At 36.1% G+C, this 18405-nt stretch overlaps 3 protein-coding genes across 7 annotated transcripts in view; 2 read left to right on the top strand and 1 right to left on the bottom strand.

Moving 5' to 3' along the window:
• LOC127439270 (C3 and PZP-like alpha-2-macroglobulin domain-containing protein 8) overlaps positions 1-1351 on the top strand; it is a 55379-nt gene extending 54028 nt beyond the window's left edge. Inside the window, exon 43 of the mRNA XM_051695484.1 lies at positions 9-1351. Coding sequence (XP_051551444.1) covers position 9 — 1 coding nt within the window. The 3' untranslated portion in view covers positions 10-1351. The remainder of the gene's footprint in view (positions 1-8) is intronic.
• Positions 1352-1502: 151 nt separating this feature from the next.
• On the top strand, positions 1503-12799 carry odf3l2b (outer dense fiber of sperm tails 3-like 2b). 4 transcript variants are annotated; one of them, XM_051695586.1, is made up of 4 exons: positions 1503-1911; positions 6939-7049; positions 11245-11358; positions 11541-12799. In XM_051695586.1, exons 2-4 carry the CDS (start codon positions 7037-7039, stop codon positions 12017-12019), a joined length of 606 nt encoding a protein of 201 aa, XP_051551546.1. In that variant the 5' UTR covers positions 1503-1911; positions 6939-7036; the 3' UTR covers positions 12020-12799. The 4 variants fall into 4 exon arrangements, with proteins under 4 accessions (XP_051551546.1, XP_051551544.1, XP_051551543.1 ...); XM_051695584.1 differs by lacking the exon at positions 1503-1911 and adding an exon at positions 4201-4858 and having other exon boundaries at positions 11544-12799; XM_051695583.1 differs by lacking the exon at positions 1503-1911 and adding an exon at positions 4201-4858.
• A 171-nt stretch (positions 12800-12970) lies between these two features.
• On the bottom strand, positions 12971-17479 carry LOC127439321 (cyclin-dependent kinases regulatory subunit 1-like). Of its 2 annotated transcripts, XM_051695597.1 has the most exons (4): positions 15523-17479; positions 15142-15269; positions 13944-14010; positions 12971-13484 (listed from the first exon to the last, which is right to left on the bottom strand). In XM_051695597.1, the coding sequence occupies exons 1-4, from the start codon at positions 15585-15587 to the stop codon at positions 13409-13411; spliced, it is 336 nt and encodes a 111-aa protein (XP_051551557.1). In that variant the 5' UTR covers positions 15588-17479; the 3' UTR covers positions 12971-13408. The 2 variants fall into 2 exon arrangements, with proteins under 2 accessions (XP_051551557.1, XP_051551558.1); XM_051695598.1 differs by lacking the exon at positions 13944-14010 and having other exon boundaries at positions 15523-17474.
• Between the last annotated feature and the right edge of the window lie 926 nt (positions 17480-18405).

The raw sequence follows: 18405 nt of genomic DNA, 5'->3' as shown, positions 1-18405 counted from the left end.
TACAACAGAGACCCCTGCCTGCAAAGCTGAGAGCTCCACATTGTACATTCTTTGTGAATATGTTTGTGTAAAAGAAAGACTGCAGAGGAGAGATGAGCCCAGTCTGTTGCTATAAGATGACAACTCTGTGTGTGTATGGGTGTATGTTCAGAAAGAGAGAGAGTATCAGTTCTCTCTATTTTTATATCTGCTGCCACTCATGAGTAGTTTCCGTAGCTCTTTACATTTAGTGATGGTATGATGTCTCTTCGTATTCCTCTTGTAAACTAGTTTTAATATTCCAGCATTCATGTTTTTAAGTATAATTTACCTAAATCAAATATTTTATTGTTTTGTTTTCTATCTGTGGTATTTATTTGTGGCTAGTGCCTTTGTTCGTTTGGTTTGTTTAACATATCTTCATATCCTCAGTCAGATCCTCCCTTCTTTTTTGACCACAATCTACTTTTGTGGTTTCACACTCTGCTTAAAATGTGCAAAGACTCAATGCACACTTCCTGAGCAGGTCTTTAATACAAAGCAAACAAAATTGTGTTAAAGTGTGCAGCTACTGTTGACACTTATCACCTCTGATATACACCCTGTCTACACTGGACGCAAGCGTTGTGCCATGTTATGTTGCGTCAAAAACAAAACGCTGTCTACCCTGGATGCGTCCATCGCATTGCGGCGGCAGTTGAAGAATACCTGGTTTTTGGTGTTTCTGATGTGCTGCAGAGCGACTCCAGACACTTTATTATGCCTCCATCTGAAATAAAATGATTTTACTCACCAAATATCATGCGTAAAAAAAAAAAAAAAAAAAAAAAGAATTTTATTCTTTATATATTTCATAACTTCTGATCATTGCATCAAAGCTCATGATGTTTTTGGTCTCTGGTCTACTAATTTACATTTTTTTTTTTTCTAAAAATATGTATATGCAGTAGTGGTTATATAAGTAATAAGTAGATTGTTAATCCAATGGATTTCCCTCGAAAATAATGTAGGATACAGGTTATTCACCCAATTTACCGATGCTCAGTCTTGAGCTCATAGCTGATTTATCCGTGTTTGCTGCACTGCATTCAGAATGTTCACTTCGACATTGGTTGGTTGCGCACGGAATAGACAGGGTGTTAGGCCAGAAATGTACTTTATGCAAGTACTTGTACACAGGTTTGAACGCTTGGCCAACGCTTTGCCAAAACATGGTCCATTTGAACATGCTTAACGTGCAATCTTGCGTTTTTGTGGTGGTGAAAAAAACATCAGTACTAAAGGGACTAATAGTGTCACCTCCAAAAGCCTGTATTATTTAACTGAATGTGTTATTCTGGTAAGTTGCCATAAATACATTGACTGTAACTTACTTGCTCTTCAAACTGTTGCTCTGTCATGACAGTAGTTGACTTGAAAGAGAAAACTTACTGTATTACAGCTCACACTAATTTCCGCTATCCACCTTTTTCACAGGGGTCTTACTAGGGAAACGAATGTGGGTGGTGGTTCTATAACATTCCCTAGCTCTGGCTGCAGTCATTTTAGACCCTGTTTACAGCTGGTAATATGATGCGTTTCAGATGATCCAATTGCAAATGGTCAGTGCTAAATATAGTTGTTAACGGGGTGCAAAATGTTTTGTGATTAGATCACAAAAAACACAGAGGTAATCAAAAACCATAAAATGCTCCCCTGATGCGTCCCGGATGGCAGCGAAGCACCACCTCTCACCAGTCAATCACTTGCCAAACAAAAGTTTAAACTTATGTGCGGATTAAAAGGAAATAACTGTCCGATCGGAAAACTTGAAAAAGAGATTACATACCCAAGGATGAGAACTTCACGGCTCTTCCTCAGTGTGTCTGTCTGATTTGAACATGCAGGGTGACAAGATGACAAGCACACACATCTGAAGCTGAACTAGTAGAGGTACTCCACTAAAACAACCGATAATTTTGCTTGAAATTTTGCATTTGTGCTTAGATTAAATCTCAACTGCATCTGGGAGAAACAGCATGACTGCTTTTTTTGCTTTTTTTGTCTTTTATGACTTTTTTGCAGTTTATTATTGTTCAGTAACACACTGATATAGTGATTGATGTATGTCCTCATGAAATCAGACATGCTCTCCGCAAAATCCCAACACTGTAACGAAAGAATTAATGGACATACACCGCAACAACAGCTCTGTTTACTTGACAACGGAAGTAACACCCAAATTTCTCGCTAAGCATCACGGGATGTAGGAAAAAGGTGGATAGTGCCCCTTGCGTTGTGTTATGAATTGCGGTCTGGCACATTTTGGAATGCAAGAATGCATGAAATCAGGCTCACGTAGCTAGAAGCATTTGCATTCACATACTTGCGTAGAGTATGTTTTTAGCCTTAAGTCATCAAGGAGGAGACGCCACAGATAAATATCTATCAGTTGCCTCAAATTGAATTAAATTAGCCTCAACTTCACAGAAAATTGAACAAAGTCTGACGCACAAAATCTGATTTGATTGTACAGAACATAAGCTATTTTGTAAGCTATTTTGATTAAACTGCCAAGCTAAATGGCAATTTGGTTTCAGACATCTTGGGAATTGCCTGAACACCCTATGTGAATTCTGAAAATCACTGTAAATTTTAATAAACCTAAAATGAATGTAACCTCCAATGATATCAAAAACAAAACATGTGAAAACAGTATGAATAAAAAGAGAAACTTTATATGCAACTAGTATAATGTGTGAAAGCTTTATTTTGCCACAGTTGAACTGCAAAGGATGGCATGCTCTCTGTTCTTTAGATGATATATATATTCTATAGAATGATTCAAGAACGCTGAATAATTCTAGATTCTCCATAATTCTAGAATGTTTCAGAACTTTAGATTCTCCCTGATTCAAGAACATTGAATAATTCTAGATTCTCCATCATTCTAACAAATCAGACAAGTTGAAGTTGAACATATCTTACTTGAAATCAAGTTGATATTATCGTGTCAAATGGAGGAAATTTCGGGTGGAAATATGCGTCCGTGATTTGGTTTGCAGTGGTTCTCTGAAATTGGTGTATAAGCTTACATCATTTTAAAGGTACATACTTTCCTTCACCAGCACAGTACTTGGGAGAATCTGTGGGCAACATTCACTGTAACTACTAAAGTGCTTCATCAAAGCTCTTATTCGAAGGTCCCTGTGATGCATTTGACCCCATGTGTTGCAGTGTCAGCTGGGTTGTTGACAACCAGCTCAGGTTACCACAGCGTCTGCCAGCAGAGACTTAGAGCCTGTTAATGTTTAATGTTTATTTGCTGATCAGTGTAGCAGACAGTTGACATGTTCACCTAGCTAGCTCCTACTAACTTTCTCTGCCTGGGATTTAAAAGGGATAGTCTTAAAGGGAGAGTTCGCCCAAAAATGAAAATTCTGTCATCATTTAAAATACTCACAATCATGTTGTTCCAAACTTGAATGACTTTCATTCTTCCGTCAAACATAAAAAGAGGGTTGCTCACAACAAACAGTGCTCTTCCATTGTTTTTCTATGACCATTGACCATTGGCCGCATCCAGCCATTTTTGAGTGTCTTGTGTAGGAGCGCCACATTTTTTAAAATACTGTGTAAGGTAAAAAAGAATGGCAGAATTTAAAAGCGCATCTCAAAACACCTGAATTCTGTTATGTGCATTGCGCTTTTTTAGCGCAAGAACGCATTCGGTCTTAAAAGCACCTTAGGCCGAATTTTAGTCTCAGTTACCATTCACTTTCATTGCATCTTTTTTTCCAAACAATGAAAGTGAGTGGTGACTAAGGTAAAACCCTTTGATTTACCATGGATTTCTGCATCCTCAACAAAGTCTCAACAATAGAAAAACATTCTCTGTTACAACAAATATCACACAAACAATGTTAAGTGTATGCCTTTATTGAAGGCAATGTGTAAATGAGTTGGTTTAACCTAGAGCCCTTAACCTAAAATGTTCCTAACGATCTCATTTATCTTTTTGGATGTTCAAGGCCCTTTCGATGCAGCTTTGCAGGGGGGCCCCCAGCTGCACAACTCCTAGGCAACCTAAGCTTGACTGACAAATGATGGTCTCTCAGCGCTCATATGGATAAAGTAAAGGCATGAAGGCAAAGGGGAAGCGAGGGGAGGGATTACTTCGTGGAGCTAGTATTACATGACAGTGAATTCAATTGATGACACATTTGCTCTTCTTGTCTCTCAAATGCTTGTGTATATTTAATGGGTTTGGCCACCCTTGATTGAGTCAACCTAACCGACCATTGTCAGGACCTCTTGAATGAAGATTACTGCAAAGTGTTCAGTTTTCCACATGGGAGGCTTTAGCTCTGACATAATCAAATGACGAAGAACTTGATTGTACTTGTCAAATCTAAGAGCAGTCAGGAGACTAAAATCTCAATTTCGCTGCAAAGGAAATTTGATTTAGAATGGCAAAATCTTTGATCTAAAGATTTGCAGGTGAACCTGCAAACCTTAGATAAGGAAGGCAAAGAATGGATCTTGCATGATGTCACTTCCAGCTTTGATATTTATAAGGAAGGTCTGAAGATATTACTTACACCTACCTGGACTTTTGCAAGTAGTCATTTACTCTTTAAGATTACCTGGAAGAAGTGATAATGATGTGAATGTTAGCCTACTTGCTTCATAATTGCTTGGCTTTGAAATCTGTTTACTCAACTTGCTGGAAAAGTTGGCATACAGATTTGATTAATTGTAAGTAAGCTTATATACAGTACAAATAAGCAACAAAAAAAGCTCTAGATTTCTTGGAGAGGTAAGCCTCCGGTCCTAAATGCAACCGTGACCATGTGTGAGATGGAGAGAAAGCGTCCGCTCATTGCTGGCAGAGAAAAAGGTGAGCTATTTCTGCACGTTTATATAGAGTGTAATGACTATGTACTGTAAATTAATACTGTATATGAATTACTAGGAAAATGTCTTAGGCTATTCAAGGCCACTTTTTGGCATTGTGTATGGCTGGGAGTCGATTACAAAAATAATCAAATGTTCCATTCTGAAGTGTTGGAAATCAAAAGGAGATTCGGGTCAGAGTCTTCTCACAATCTCTTTTCATTTAAACTATTAATCACAAATAGTGTGACAAATGATCTATGTTCCACTGTTTATTGATTTCACTTTGCTTCCTGTTCTTTAAGAATCAAGAAAATTATTCTGCTGTCAACTCTGCCATAATATATGTATGTATGTGTGTGTGTGTGTGTGTATACATTACCGGTCAAAAGTTTTGAAACACTTACTCATTCTTTATTATACATTTTTTTTTCTTCACATTTTAGAATAATAGTAAAGTCATCAAAACTATGGAATAACATAAATGGAACTATGGGAATTATGTTGTGACTAAACAAAATCCAAAATAAATCAAAACTGTGTTATATTTTAACATCTTCAAAGTAGTCACTCTTTGCCTAGAATTTGCAGACATGTACTCTTGACATTTTCTCAACCAACTTCTTGAGGTATCACCCTGGGATGCTTTTTAAACAGTATTGAAGGAGTTCCCATCTATGTTGGGCATTTATTGGCTGTTTTTTATTATTATTATTATTATTTGGTCCAAGTCATCAATTTCAAAAACTTTTATTTTTTAAATTACATTTTAGTTTTATAATGAAATTAATATGGTGGCACAATTATATTTTTGTCTACAAAACTAATTTCAAACATTTAAGCATACACCTTCAGATCAAAAGATTTTTAAGACCATGAGAAACATTTCAGTCAAGTGTTTCAAAACTTTTGACCGGTAGTGTATATATATTAGTGTTTTAACATGTTTATGATTTGGTCATAGTCATGGGACTGCAGTTATTAAGAAGTTGATATCTAGTAACTGACATTTGAGACACAATATGGGCAGCTATTTTGTCCATTTTTGCTCAACCAACGAAAATAGTTCTAAAGAAGCCAAAGCAGGATCAAGTATTGCAAACGCAGACAAGCAGGGTGATACAATTAATAATTCCAATTCTGTTACATGAAATATCAGCACTCTTGGAACATTGCTCGTCATAACAAATTAGTGGACTGGAACAAAACTTAATATTTGAATGAATACCAAATACATGTAAATACAATAAAAGGTAAGATGAAATTTTTGTCTTTCAAAAATGTGAGCCATTCAACAAAAAATTAGACATCGTGAGAAGTTTCCAAATCTTTTACAGTCAAGTATCTATAATCACTACAAACTGCGGGAGACATTTGAAAATGGCAAAACTTACAAAATGATTTTATTTGAGCCAATTGTGTGAGTGATAGCAATGTGAGAACAAATCTTAAAAGAATTGTGCCTGTAGGACGTATTTCAGCTTAAAAACCAATTTTGCAGATAAGCAATAGTACGACTTAAAAAATAAAAAAATAAATTGACCTTACAAAGCATTCATACAGCATTTGCGATGGCATTTATAATCAGTATGACACTGTATTGTGAAATGCATGCTTTTGTTTCTCCTTCCAATGTGCTTCTTAGCATTAAATTTGCATTTAACTGATGAGGAGATATCTCCTCCATTAATAGGTCACTCTTTAGGAGGGTTACAATAACTCTGTGCCCAGGCCTGTCATAACATGTTGAAGTAAATATTAAAGAATGTTCTGTGATTTTCATACAAGCATTTATGTGCTGATGTCATGGTATTTACCTGGTAGAATCAGAGCTGTTAGCTGAAGGTATTGTCTACAAAAACCATCACGGCATTGTGATGAACACACATTCCTGACGGTCTGCATCTTCAGGGTGTGGGTCTCCTGAGCAGATTTTCAATGTCTCAAATCACTTGGTGATGTGTTGCAAAAAAATGCATCACTACATATTTCTGATCACTTGGACAGCTGTCTGAGAGGGCTAAGGTTGTCCATGTACATCACTATTATGTTTGTAACTGTATGTTTTCCAATCTTGTCTAAAGGACCAGGGCCTGGGCGATACATCCTACCACCAACTATTGGTTTTGTAGGCCACGATTTCACAAAGTCGACAAGTCCTGCCTTCTCCTTCCATGGCAGGATGAGTAATAACAGTGAGTATGTACATCCTGGCCAATACTTCCAGAAAAATAAATTCTGATAAACTTAACGGAGAATTCTAATATCATAGCTATTATGAAAAATTCCTCATAAAAATGAATATTTCATGTTAAACCATAGTAAAGCTCTAACAGCAGTCGATTACCACAGAAACTTATTTCAACTGGTATGTTGTTGTAAAAGCCAAACAAAAATGTGCTGAAAGTCATACACCTGCTATGCAAGTCTATGGGGCAAGAGGACTCCAGTAGTGATGCACTGATGTATCGGCTGCTGATATTTATTGGCCAGTTACTGACCAAATTAAAACCATCGGCAAATCGGTTTTAAGCATGAAAACGGCAATATGAAAAACTGATGGTTTATTTATAATTATCATCACACTTTGTAAAACCTCTTTGAATTAAAATGCACAATCCAGAAATAATATCCACTGAATGTTGAAGGGTTGGTACTCCAAAGAACGTGTAATATTTAATTTCGAATCATTCTCGTTCTCACATTGAGAAAAAAAAAAACAATGTTACAGTCATGACTGTTGTGAAATCAGCACTTACCTATACATGATGAGGGAAAATGTTCAAAACGCTTTGAAACCAGCAAACCTTGACTTCTTAGACATTGTTATGGTGTCCATAGACCAGTTGCCCACTGAAGCCAAGCAGGGTTGAGCCTGGTCAGTACCTGGATGGGTTACCTCTAGGGGAAAACTAAGTTTGCTGCTGGAAGAGATGTTAGTTAGGCCTGCAGGGGGTGCTCACCCTGCGGTTTGTGTGAGTCCTAATGCCTCATTATAGTGACGGGGACACTATACTGTAAAAAGGCACCGTCTTTCGGATCAGATTTTAAACCGAGGTTGACTCTCTGTGGTCATTACAAATCCCAGGACACTTCTTGTAAAGAGTAGGAATGTAACCCTGGTGTCCTGGCCAAATTTCCCCCATGGCCCTTATCAATCATGGCCTACTTATAATCCCCATACATGAATTGGCTCTATCACTCCACTCTCTCCTCTCCACGAATAGTCATTGTGTGGTGAGCGTTCTGGCGCACTATGGTTGCCGTCGCATCATTCAGGTGGGTGCTGCACACTGGTGGTGGTTGAGGAGAATCCCCTGTTCACCATGTAAAGCGCTTTGAGGGTAGTGTCAGAAAAGCACTATATAAGTCTAACTTTCATTCATTCATATCCATTAAGGCTACACGACTGAGTTAAGATTGAAATTGCAATATGGTTTAAGTGATTATTAGACCTTGAAAACTTAAAAATAGACTGCATTCAGTGATTCAGTCAGCGCTTCAGTCAGCATTGTATGAGCAAGTGGCATTCTCTAGCTGTGTGTATGGCATTATCTGTTTTAACACAATAGAACATAAGGTATAGTTTACCCCAAAAAAATCTCTGAATTTACTCACCCTCAAGCCATCCCAGATGTGTATGACCTTTTTTCTTCTGTAGAATACAAACGAAGATTTTTAGAAGAATATCTCAGCTCTGTAGGTCCACACAATGCAAGTGAATGGTGGCCAGAACTCTGAAGGTAAAAATATTTAAAAAAGGCATCATAAAAGTAATCCATATGACTCCAGTGTTTTAATCAATGTCTTCTGAAGCGATCCAATCATATTTGGGTGAGAACAAACCAAAATATAACTTTTTTTTCCCACTGTACAGTCCATCTTGCCATTGCAGTCTCTAGGCACAATCATGATTTCAAGCTTGATTACACTTCCTAGTGCTTGACGTATGCGCAGAGTGCTAGATGCCGCTATATGAAGTGTAATCAAGCTTCATATCATGATTGCCAAGGAGACTGCTAATGTCAATATTTATAGTGGAAAAGGAGTTAAATTTTGGTCTGTTTCTCACCCAAAATCGATAGGATCACTTCAGAAGACATAGATTTAACCACTGGAGTCGTATGGACAACTTTTTTGAGAATTTTCATTTTTGGGTGAACTATCCCTTTAAAAGGGCGTTTTGTTCCTTTGGTAACTTTTTATTTTTCCATGATGTGGTTGGGATTTCCATGGAATTGCCCAAAATATGCATAATATAAATTTGTGATGTTCTATTATATACCGTACAAACATGTCAAATGTGAATTGTTGTTTTGAACTGCAAAAATAGAAGTGCAAAAATGTTTTAGAAGTATAAAATAATCTTTTTTTCCACATGAATCATCATGCTTTGATATTTAGTTATTTTTCAATATTTTGTTTCATCTTTTTATCTTTCATTGTGGCTCTCTTTAAAATTTTGGCCTGTCATGTGTTCAACAGATCCAATCAATGTTCAATGAAAATATTTATTTTCATAACAATAAAAAGCTTTTGTACCTCATTTTTAAAATAATTTCTGAGCAAAACTGATCTGATGAAAAAAATAGGGTAAGTGGCAAAATATCAGTATCAGCCAATAGTTTTCTGTTAAATTCAGTATTGGCCAAAAATGTTCATATCAGTACGTCCCTACACAACAGTTTCCCCATGTCCATCCACTATAAGTGCATTTTATCTTTATTTTTTTACAAATTGAGGTATTAGTCAAAATTATTTTCTGTGGTAATCAACAGTATGCCACATATCTTAAATTGTATTTAAAGGAATGCTCAATACAAGTTCATACATCTTAATCTCAATCAAAAGCATTTGTGCATAGTGTTGATTACCACAAAGTAATTTCGACTTGTCCCTTATTTATAAAAAAAAATAAATAAATAAATAAAAAAAGCTGTTACTGCATTAATAACAATGTTTCAAAAGCATAATCACAGGAAATAAACATCATACATGTTAACATTATTTTAGCATGATTAAATCGCTTAGCCTTATCTGTGTAAAGTTAAATATTCCTTTTAACACAGAATATTAACTCATAACCCTGTATTTGCTGATATCACCACTAGAGGGAGACATAGACACTGTCTGCTACCAGAAATTATCAAATGCTTTGTAGATTAATATTTTAGAAGGACAGTTTAATTGTTTTTGAAAACTATTTCAGAGTAGATGTTACACGTGCTATTATAATTAAAGGGTTAGTTCACCCAGAAATGAAAATTCTCTCATCATTTACTCACATTTGTAATATCTCAGGTGTGTATGACGTTCTTTCTTCAAAGAAAAATAGAAAAATATCTCAGCTCAGTAGGTCCTTAAAAATTTTGAAGCTCCAAAAAGAACAAATAGTCAGCATAAACGTCATCCATACCACTCCAGCGGCTGAATTAATGTCTTCTAAAGGGACATGATCGCTTTTGGTGTGGAAAGATAAATATTTAAGTAATTTTTAACTCTAAATCATAGCTTTCGGTCAGCAGCGGCATGCGCATGTTATGTAATCGCATTGGCACGTGAGAACTGATGCACGTGCGACACACCCGGAAGAGCAACGCTGTTTGCAAGTGATAAGGAGGAACGCTGTACAGAAGCTTCATTGATTTTGGTTTAGATCTGTATTTTTAACAGTTTGTTTACTCACAATGGTGCGTTTGTGTGCTTATCCTGGATGTCTCAACCGAGAGGAGAATGTGAGATTACGTCCGTAACATGGCAACACGAACACGTCACACGAGAGGCTCCACCCTCTCGTGAAGCTTACCGGAAGTGATAATTTAGAGTTTAAATGTATTTAAATACTGATCTTTTCGCAACAAAAGCGATCGTATCGCTTTAGACATTAATTTAACCGCTGGAGTCATATGGATGACTTTTATGCTGACTGTCTGTGATTTTTGGAGCTTCAAAAGTCTGATCACCATCCACTTGCATTTTAAGGACCTACTGAGCTGAGATATTTTTCTAATTTTCTTCAAATGTATTCTGCTGAAGTAAGAAAGTCATATACACCTGGGATATCATAAGTGTGAGTAAATGATGAATTTTCATTTTTGGGTGAACTATCCTTTAATTGCCTTAAGTTTATTTGACAAAAGCAAGACATCTCAACTTGTTTGTCAAGAATACCACAATAAAGTCAGAGACTTATTTCCATTGTGGTTAACAACAATAACAGTGTGTACCCAAAAGCAGCTCTTGAAATAACTACACATTAATTACATGTATTTCATGCATGTATTACACAATTCTTAAATAAATATGCAGTAACACGAACACTAATGTAAAGCGTAACCATTTCTTTCCCAAGTAACATAATGCTGTGTTTATTCTGCTTTGATTGTTTAGTGCACAGCATAGACTGCAGTCCAGGGCCAAAATATCATATTGATGCAAAGCTCACTCGCTTTGGAAGGGATGGAACTCCTGCATATTCCATACATGGCAGAATGGAAAATGAAGGTAAGTGGATTTGTTAGATGTATTATTCAAACAATTAAAATGGTTGCTTATTTACTGGATGACCAGTCCACTTCATGTCAAAACAATAAGGAAAGCCTAGTGAAAAGGGGCTGAGTTTGACAGTTTTTCTAGAAGTACATTGTAGTTCTTCACCTAATTCTTGTTAAAACTGACATTTCCAGCAGGATTTTTCTGCACCCCTGGACCAGGAGCGTACAGCCCTGAGAAAGCGCCTCTGTGCAGCACCCATCGCAAACCACCGTCCCACACCATGGGCTATCGCACTCAGTATCGCTCTGTTGACACAGTGCCTGCCCCAAACAAATACACCCTCCCTTCTCTCATGGGCTCCCACATTCTAACCAAGACATCCAGTGCCAGTTACACCATCTCTGGGAGATGCAAACCTGGGGGTCCTGCTGAGGACTTGTCTAAAACTCCAGGTCCTGGTAGATATAACAGCACGGATCCCAGTGTCTATCTCCCAAGGCGGCCAGCTTTCTCTATGTTGGGTAGACATACTACACCGAAGGAGCCCACACTATTACCAGGTCCTGGAAGTCATAACCCAGAGAAAGTGAAAGTGCACAAGCCCAGGCCTCCTGCGTTCTCTTTAGGCATCAGGCACTCAGAGTTTGTAACCCCTTTAGTGGTAGATTAGTATTAGTTTGAAAACTGATTACTATTTTAGTTGTACATTTAATGTAATGCCACATACCTTTTTATCGATTTTTGATATTGATCATTAGGATCCAAAATTTACCACAAAACCATAAATAGCACATTTTACCCCCCCAATTCTCAGTACCGTAACATGTCCAGCATTTTACAAATCCTAATGTTTTATTTTTTAACTGTATTACAGTAAAAAAAATTCTTATTAAAATCTCCAAAAATGAAAAGTACATAAAGTACTACTATGATGTATATAATTTACAATTTAAATAATGTTCATTTTTTCACATTGCAGTAATGAGAATATCATACTGACCAACATATCTGTTTTTACCAATAAAAATGTAAATAATAATAATAATAATAAATTATATATATATTTTACATTCTGTGAATCGATTTGAATCAGTTAACTGGCTTTTCCACCACCTTATTTATCATATCGGCAAAATCCACTATCTGTCAACGGTCGTTCTCTAATAACGAGTAAGGACCATATTTTTTCACATTGCATTAATAAGAATTGGTGGATAAATTGTGTGGAATTGTCATGAAAATAACATCACAATGTAAAAAATATCCCAAAAAAGCCCTAATGTTAATTTAGATTTGAGTAAAACAGGAGCAAGACATTTTCTTGACAGGTTTCATGAGAATCACCCATTTATGTTGCAGTTCCTTATAAAGTAACATGTTACTGATGAGTTAATACTGTAACTTTGTTTATGTATTCGCCAAAGCAAATAATAACTCTCATTTGGTGTTTGCTGAGTGTTCATTTTGGTCCCTGTTGATCAACATCTGAAATGTTTTGCCTTAATAGACGATAGAATATCTTAGTGTATACATAAGAAATGTTACTGTATGAAGAGCAAATATTGATCAGTGTTATACTGATTATTTAATGTCACATGCTGATTACAAATGAGGATTCAAGTAAGCTAATAAAAATAATATTTATTGATTTGTCAACAACAAATGAGGAACAAACAAGTGTTTACTCATCAACTTTACAAGGTGGACATGTTAACTACAGCAATTGTGTAATGGAAAGCATTGTAGTGTACAAAAAATAAAATAAAAATGCCACTCAAAATTATTCCTTCTATAAACGAAAGGGCCAAGTACTAGATCTGTAATACCATCCAACTTATTTTAAATGACTTCAGTGTAGATTGAAAGAAAACACATCTGAACAGATTTGGAGGAGGCAGCCTGTTCCTCCAAGCTCCTGCTGCCATCATACCACCGAATTTAAGGGGATGGGGGACGAGGAGTAACATTTCATGACCATAGATCTGCAAATAATAAAACTTACATACAAATCATAATGTATGGAAAGAAATGCACGCATGGCCTGGGTGGACCACATATTTTAACTTCCGATGATAATCTTCCGACTTCCTCTCATTCTTTGGGAAGTGGTCTTCGGAATAGCAGAATGTGAGGTTCTGCATGGAAAGAGTATATTAGTTTTTCTAATATAGTCACTAAACTTGGGCTTTGACTTAAAAATATAGTCAGCTGCCTACCAAGAAAGCATTTTTTGGCATCATTGAATGTGTCCAGGTATAAATGTTATCTAGGTAGGTAGCTCACTAGAATTTAATACACATTTCTTGTCTACAGGTATATGGGTAGTCGACGATATTTTGAGTAGTATTTAAATTTTTTACGATTTCCTTTTATAATTAAAGGAATATTCCAAGTTCAATACAAGTTAAGCTTGTATTTTGACTCGTCCCTCCTTTTTTAAAGCAAAACTCTGGTTCACAGTGGGACACTTACAATGGAAGTGAAGGAGGCCAATTATTTAACATTAAAATACTCACTTTTTCAAAAGTATAGCCAAAGGACATAAAGAATATGGGTGTAAACATGATTTTAGTGCGATAAAATCACTTACATACCTTTCCTGTGTAAAGTTATAGCCATTTTTACAACTTCGTTGCCATGATGATGTAATGTCAACAAACCCTAAAACCCAAAAACGAATGTAAAAATGACAATTTAAACAACTTTACAGCTCAAATAATACATGAGTTTTAACATAAGAATTAATGTAAGTGCTTTTATAAAATTATAAACTTCAGATTTCTGCTTTTAAACCCTCCAGAAATTGGCCCCATTCACTTCCATTGTAAATACCTCACTGTAAACTCGATTTTTGCGTTTTTTAAAGAAAAGGAAGGGCGAGTCGAATACATTTTTGTGATAATCAACACTATTCCACAAATGCTGTCGACTGAGCTCAACTTGTATTGAACCTGAAATATTCCTTTTAATGTATTCATCGCTTACTAAGTACTCAGAGACTAAATAGAATATTTTTTCTTTTTATAGAAATGTGTATTGCAACACAGAAACATTTAAAATGTACTACTGAAAGCAATTAAAATGTTTGAAAAACTAAAAAGTAACAGTGGCCAGAAACAGAATTATTATCCCCAAGTATATCCGATACTCAATATATGCGTTTTCCCTTATATACACAGTACTGTGCAAAAGTCTTAGGCACATAAGATGTTTCACAAAAGCATTAGTCTTAAGATGGTTATTTATATCTTCAGCTTTAGTGTCAATACGAAATATAAATGTTAGACTCCCAAACATTACTTTTGCAAATAGAAAAGATTAGAATAGAAGAACAGGGAGCCCTGCAACAGATGTCATGACCCCCACAGAGCCCCCCACTGAACATCGTGTCAGTCTGAGATTACATATAGAGACAGAAGCATCTGAGACAGCCTAAATAGATAGAAGAACTGTGGCGAATTCTCCAAGAAGCTTGAAATATCCTATCTGCCAACAACCAAGAAAAACTGTGTCCAGGTGTACCTAGGAGAACTGGGGCTGTTTTAAAGGCAAAGGTGGTCACACCGAATATTGATTTAGCTTTTTTTATGTTTACTGGACTTTGTATGACATTAATTGATAAATGAAAACTATTTATGTCATTATTTCTTAAGACATCCTCACTATGCAACGTTTCACAAGTGCCTAAAACTTTTGCACATTACTGTACATTTCAATTTTAACCTAAAATCTTGATGTTGGATAAAAGTTAAGTTTATAGACATGATATATTTTAACCACCCAATTACTAACCTGGTTTGTGGATCATGTAATGGATCCAGCCCTGACTTTGCTGGACTCCAAGTCCTCTCCATTCGTCCTCTGACATTAGATGGGAGGAAGGAACCAGTTTGGAAAGCTGTTTGGGAAGCATAACGTGTCTGTGTGCCAGAAGAGGTAAAAACACGTGTTAGTTTGAATGAAACAAATGAACAGCTCTTCAAACTGTCAGGTGATGTAACCCAGTAAACACGACAGCACCTACAAAGTAGCTTTAAATAGACTGTTTTTTTAAATCCTGACTTTATAAAAGGTATTTTGTTCATACTGAGCAGCAAAATCACTAAACTATGGTATTTATGAAATTTCAGGTAGACCCAAAAATGGTTAGTAAAACGAGTAAAATGTCCTCACCTGTATTCATATTGCTCGTCTGAATACTTGTCGGAATAGTAAATCTGCTTTTTCGCTGAAGACATTCTCGGGAAAAGGTGAAATGTGGAACAATTCGCGTGTAATCGCCGCCGAGTGTCGGTGTTTAACTGTGCTGGCGCCGCTTCAGTTTTGAACTCAAACGGTTTTTCGCGCGCTTCTGATAGGTGAAGTCGCGCGCGACGTCAGATTAAACCACGCCCCTTGTGCGCGCGCCTGTATTTGACAGTGACAGCGCTGCACGTGCACGCGCTGAGTACTGCTGCTCTGAACTGTAAGTACGCAAAAATCTGACAGTGTGTAAAATATTTTGTTTTGTAAGCGCACAATTGATCGTTTTGTTTGGTCTGACATCTAGTACTATTCTGTTATGTCAATGTTTTTTTTCATTGTTTAGTATTTTAGGTCCTTAAAGGGATAGTTCACCCAAAAATGACAATTTTCTAATTATTTACTCACTATCATGCCATCCCAGATGTGTATGACTTTTTGTCTTCAATTCAGCAGAAAACAGAGATTTTTTTCAGAATATTTCAGCTCTGTAGGTCCATTCACTGCAGGCGAATGGTGGGCAGAACTTTGAAGCTCAAAAAGCACATAAAGGCAGCATATAAGTAATCCATAAGAATCCAGTGGTTAAATCCATGTATTCAGACGTTATATAATAGATGTGGGTGAGAAACAGATCAATATTTAAGTCCTTTTTTTTTTTTTACTATAAATCTCCACCTTTGACCATTCACTTGCATAGTGAAGACGTTCAGAGCTGAAATATTCTTCTAAAAAAATCTTTGTTTGTGTTCGGGAGAAGGAAGTCATACACTACTGGACAACCAACATTCTTAAAGATGTTAGGCCTATTTGTACCAGGTATATACACTGTTAAAAATGGTCATTAAAAAAAGGTGTAGGTAATCTAAAAAAAATTGACTTCACATACATTGGCAGCCAAAAGTTTGGAATAATGTACAGATTTCACTGTTTCGAAAGGAAATTGGTACTTAAATTCACCAAAGTGGCATTCAACTGATCACAAAGTATAGTCAGGACATTACTGATATAAAAAACAGCACCATCACTATTTGAAAAAGTCATTTTTGATCAAATCTAGACAGCAGCCATCACTCCAACACCTTATCCTTGAGTAATCGTGCTAAATTACTAATTTGGTACTAGAAAATCACTTGCCATTATATCAAACACAGTTGAAAGCTATTTGGTTCATTAAATGAAGCTTAACATTATCTTTGTTTTTGTTTTTGAGTTGCCACAGTGTGCAATAGACTGGCATGTTTCAAAGACAAAGGACAACTGGCTCTAACAAGGACAGAAAGAGATGTGGAAGGCCAGATGTCCAACTAAACAAGAGGATAAGTACATCAGAGTCTCTAGTTTGAGAAACAGACGCCTCACATGTCCTCAGCTGACAGCTTCATTGAATTCTACCCGCTCAACACCAGTTTCATGTACAACAGTAAAGAGAAGACTCAGGGGTGCAGGCCTTATGGGAAGAATTGCAAAGAAAAAGCCACTTTTGAAACAGAAAAACAAAAAGAAAAGTTAGAGTTGGCAAAGAAACACAGACATTGGACAACAGATAATTGGAAAAGAGTGTTATGGATCTTAACCCCATTGAGCTTTTGTGGGATCAGCTAGTCTGTAAGGTGTGTAAGAAGTGCCCGACAAGACAGCCACATCTATGGCAAGTGCTACAGGAAGTGTGGGGTGAAATGTCACCTGAGTATCTGGACAAACTGACAGCTAGAATGTCAAGGATCTGCAAAGCTGTCATTGCTGTGCGTGGAGGATTTTTTGATGAGAACTCTTTGAAGTAGTTTTTTTTTTCAAATTGTATTAGTAATTTTTCAAGTTATTAATGTCCTGAATATAAATTGTGATCAGTTGAATGCCACTTTGGTGAATAAAAGTACCAATTTCTTTCCATAAGAGCAAAATCTGTACATTATTCCAAACTTTTGGCTGCCAGTATATTTATTTTACATTTTGAATTGATATGTATGTACAATTCAAAAAAGTTTCTATTTTAACATTTCTTAACTTTAGGCGACACATGAAACCAAGAGCGTGTTTCAGAAGCCTCTATTTTCAAAACAAACACAGGTCGTGCTTTTTGAAAATATTAAAACTGACGTATATTAGATTGAGTTGTTTGAGGTAGCAGCCCCACGCCTCTTTCCTTTGTTTGTCTTCTTTTTTAAAGATGCTATAACATTTTAATGTCAGGGTTGCTGATTTGACCACAGTGTTCCTGTGACCTTTTTAACAAGCACATTTTATTGCTGTAGACATTCAAGCACAGCAAAGCAAGGATGGCATCAGAAAGCTATACTTAACTGATTGTATTTCATCTGTTATTATTTTAGTTACACTTTTATGTGACAATTGATGTGCTTTGTAGGGCTTAGTAATATAAAGGGCAGTTGTAGTGAAATGTCACAATGTGTACATGTTTATATCAACTCATTAGGTTATAGTGGTAGTGTACTAAACTTTGCTGCTTTGAATGTCTACATTTTGGTTACATTGTCTTTATTTCATTTTTTTTTTTTTTTTCACATTGTAACCTACTGTTGTTTAAAAGAACTAATGAGAACTGCTAGAACTTTAACCAAAGGTTAACTTTAGTGGGTGACTCTTGTTAATGAATTACACAGTTTCCATTTCACAAGTTACTTGTAATAACTGTTGTTCAAGCTATGAATTCAAATGAGGAATCGTTTTGTGCACATTTTGTAACATTATACTTTATTATAAGCAGCCCATATGTGCGTATACTGGCACACAGTCTATTTGCTGTTGCTTAAATGAAAATATAATTTTTTTAAATGCTATTTTTCTTTTCAA

The sequence above is a fragment of the Myxocyprinus asiaticus genome, chromosome 50 (assembly GCF_019703515.2).
Source record: "Myxocyprinus asiaticus isolate MX2 ecotype Aquarium Trade chromosome 50, UBuf_Myxa_2, whole genome shotgun sequence".
In the NCBI taxonomy this organism is placed as follows: domain Eukaryota; kingdom Metazoa; phylum Chordata; class Actinopteri; order Cypriniformes; family Catostomidae; genus Myxocyprinus; species Myxocyprinus asiaticus.
This window is presented reverse-complemented; position numbering and strand designations above follow the sequence as displayed.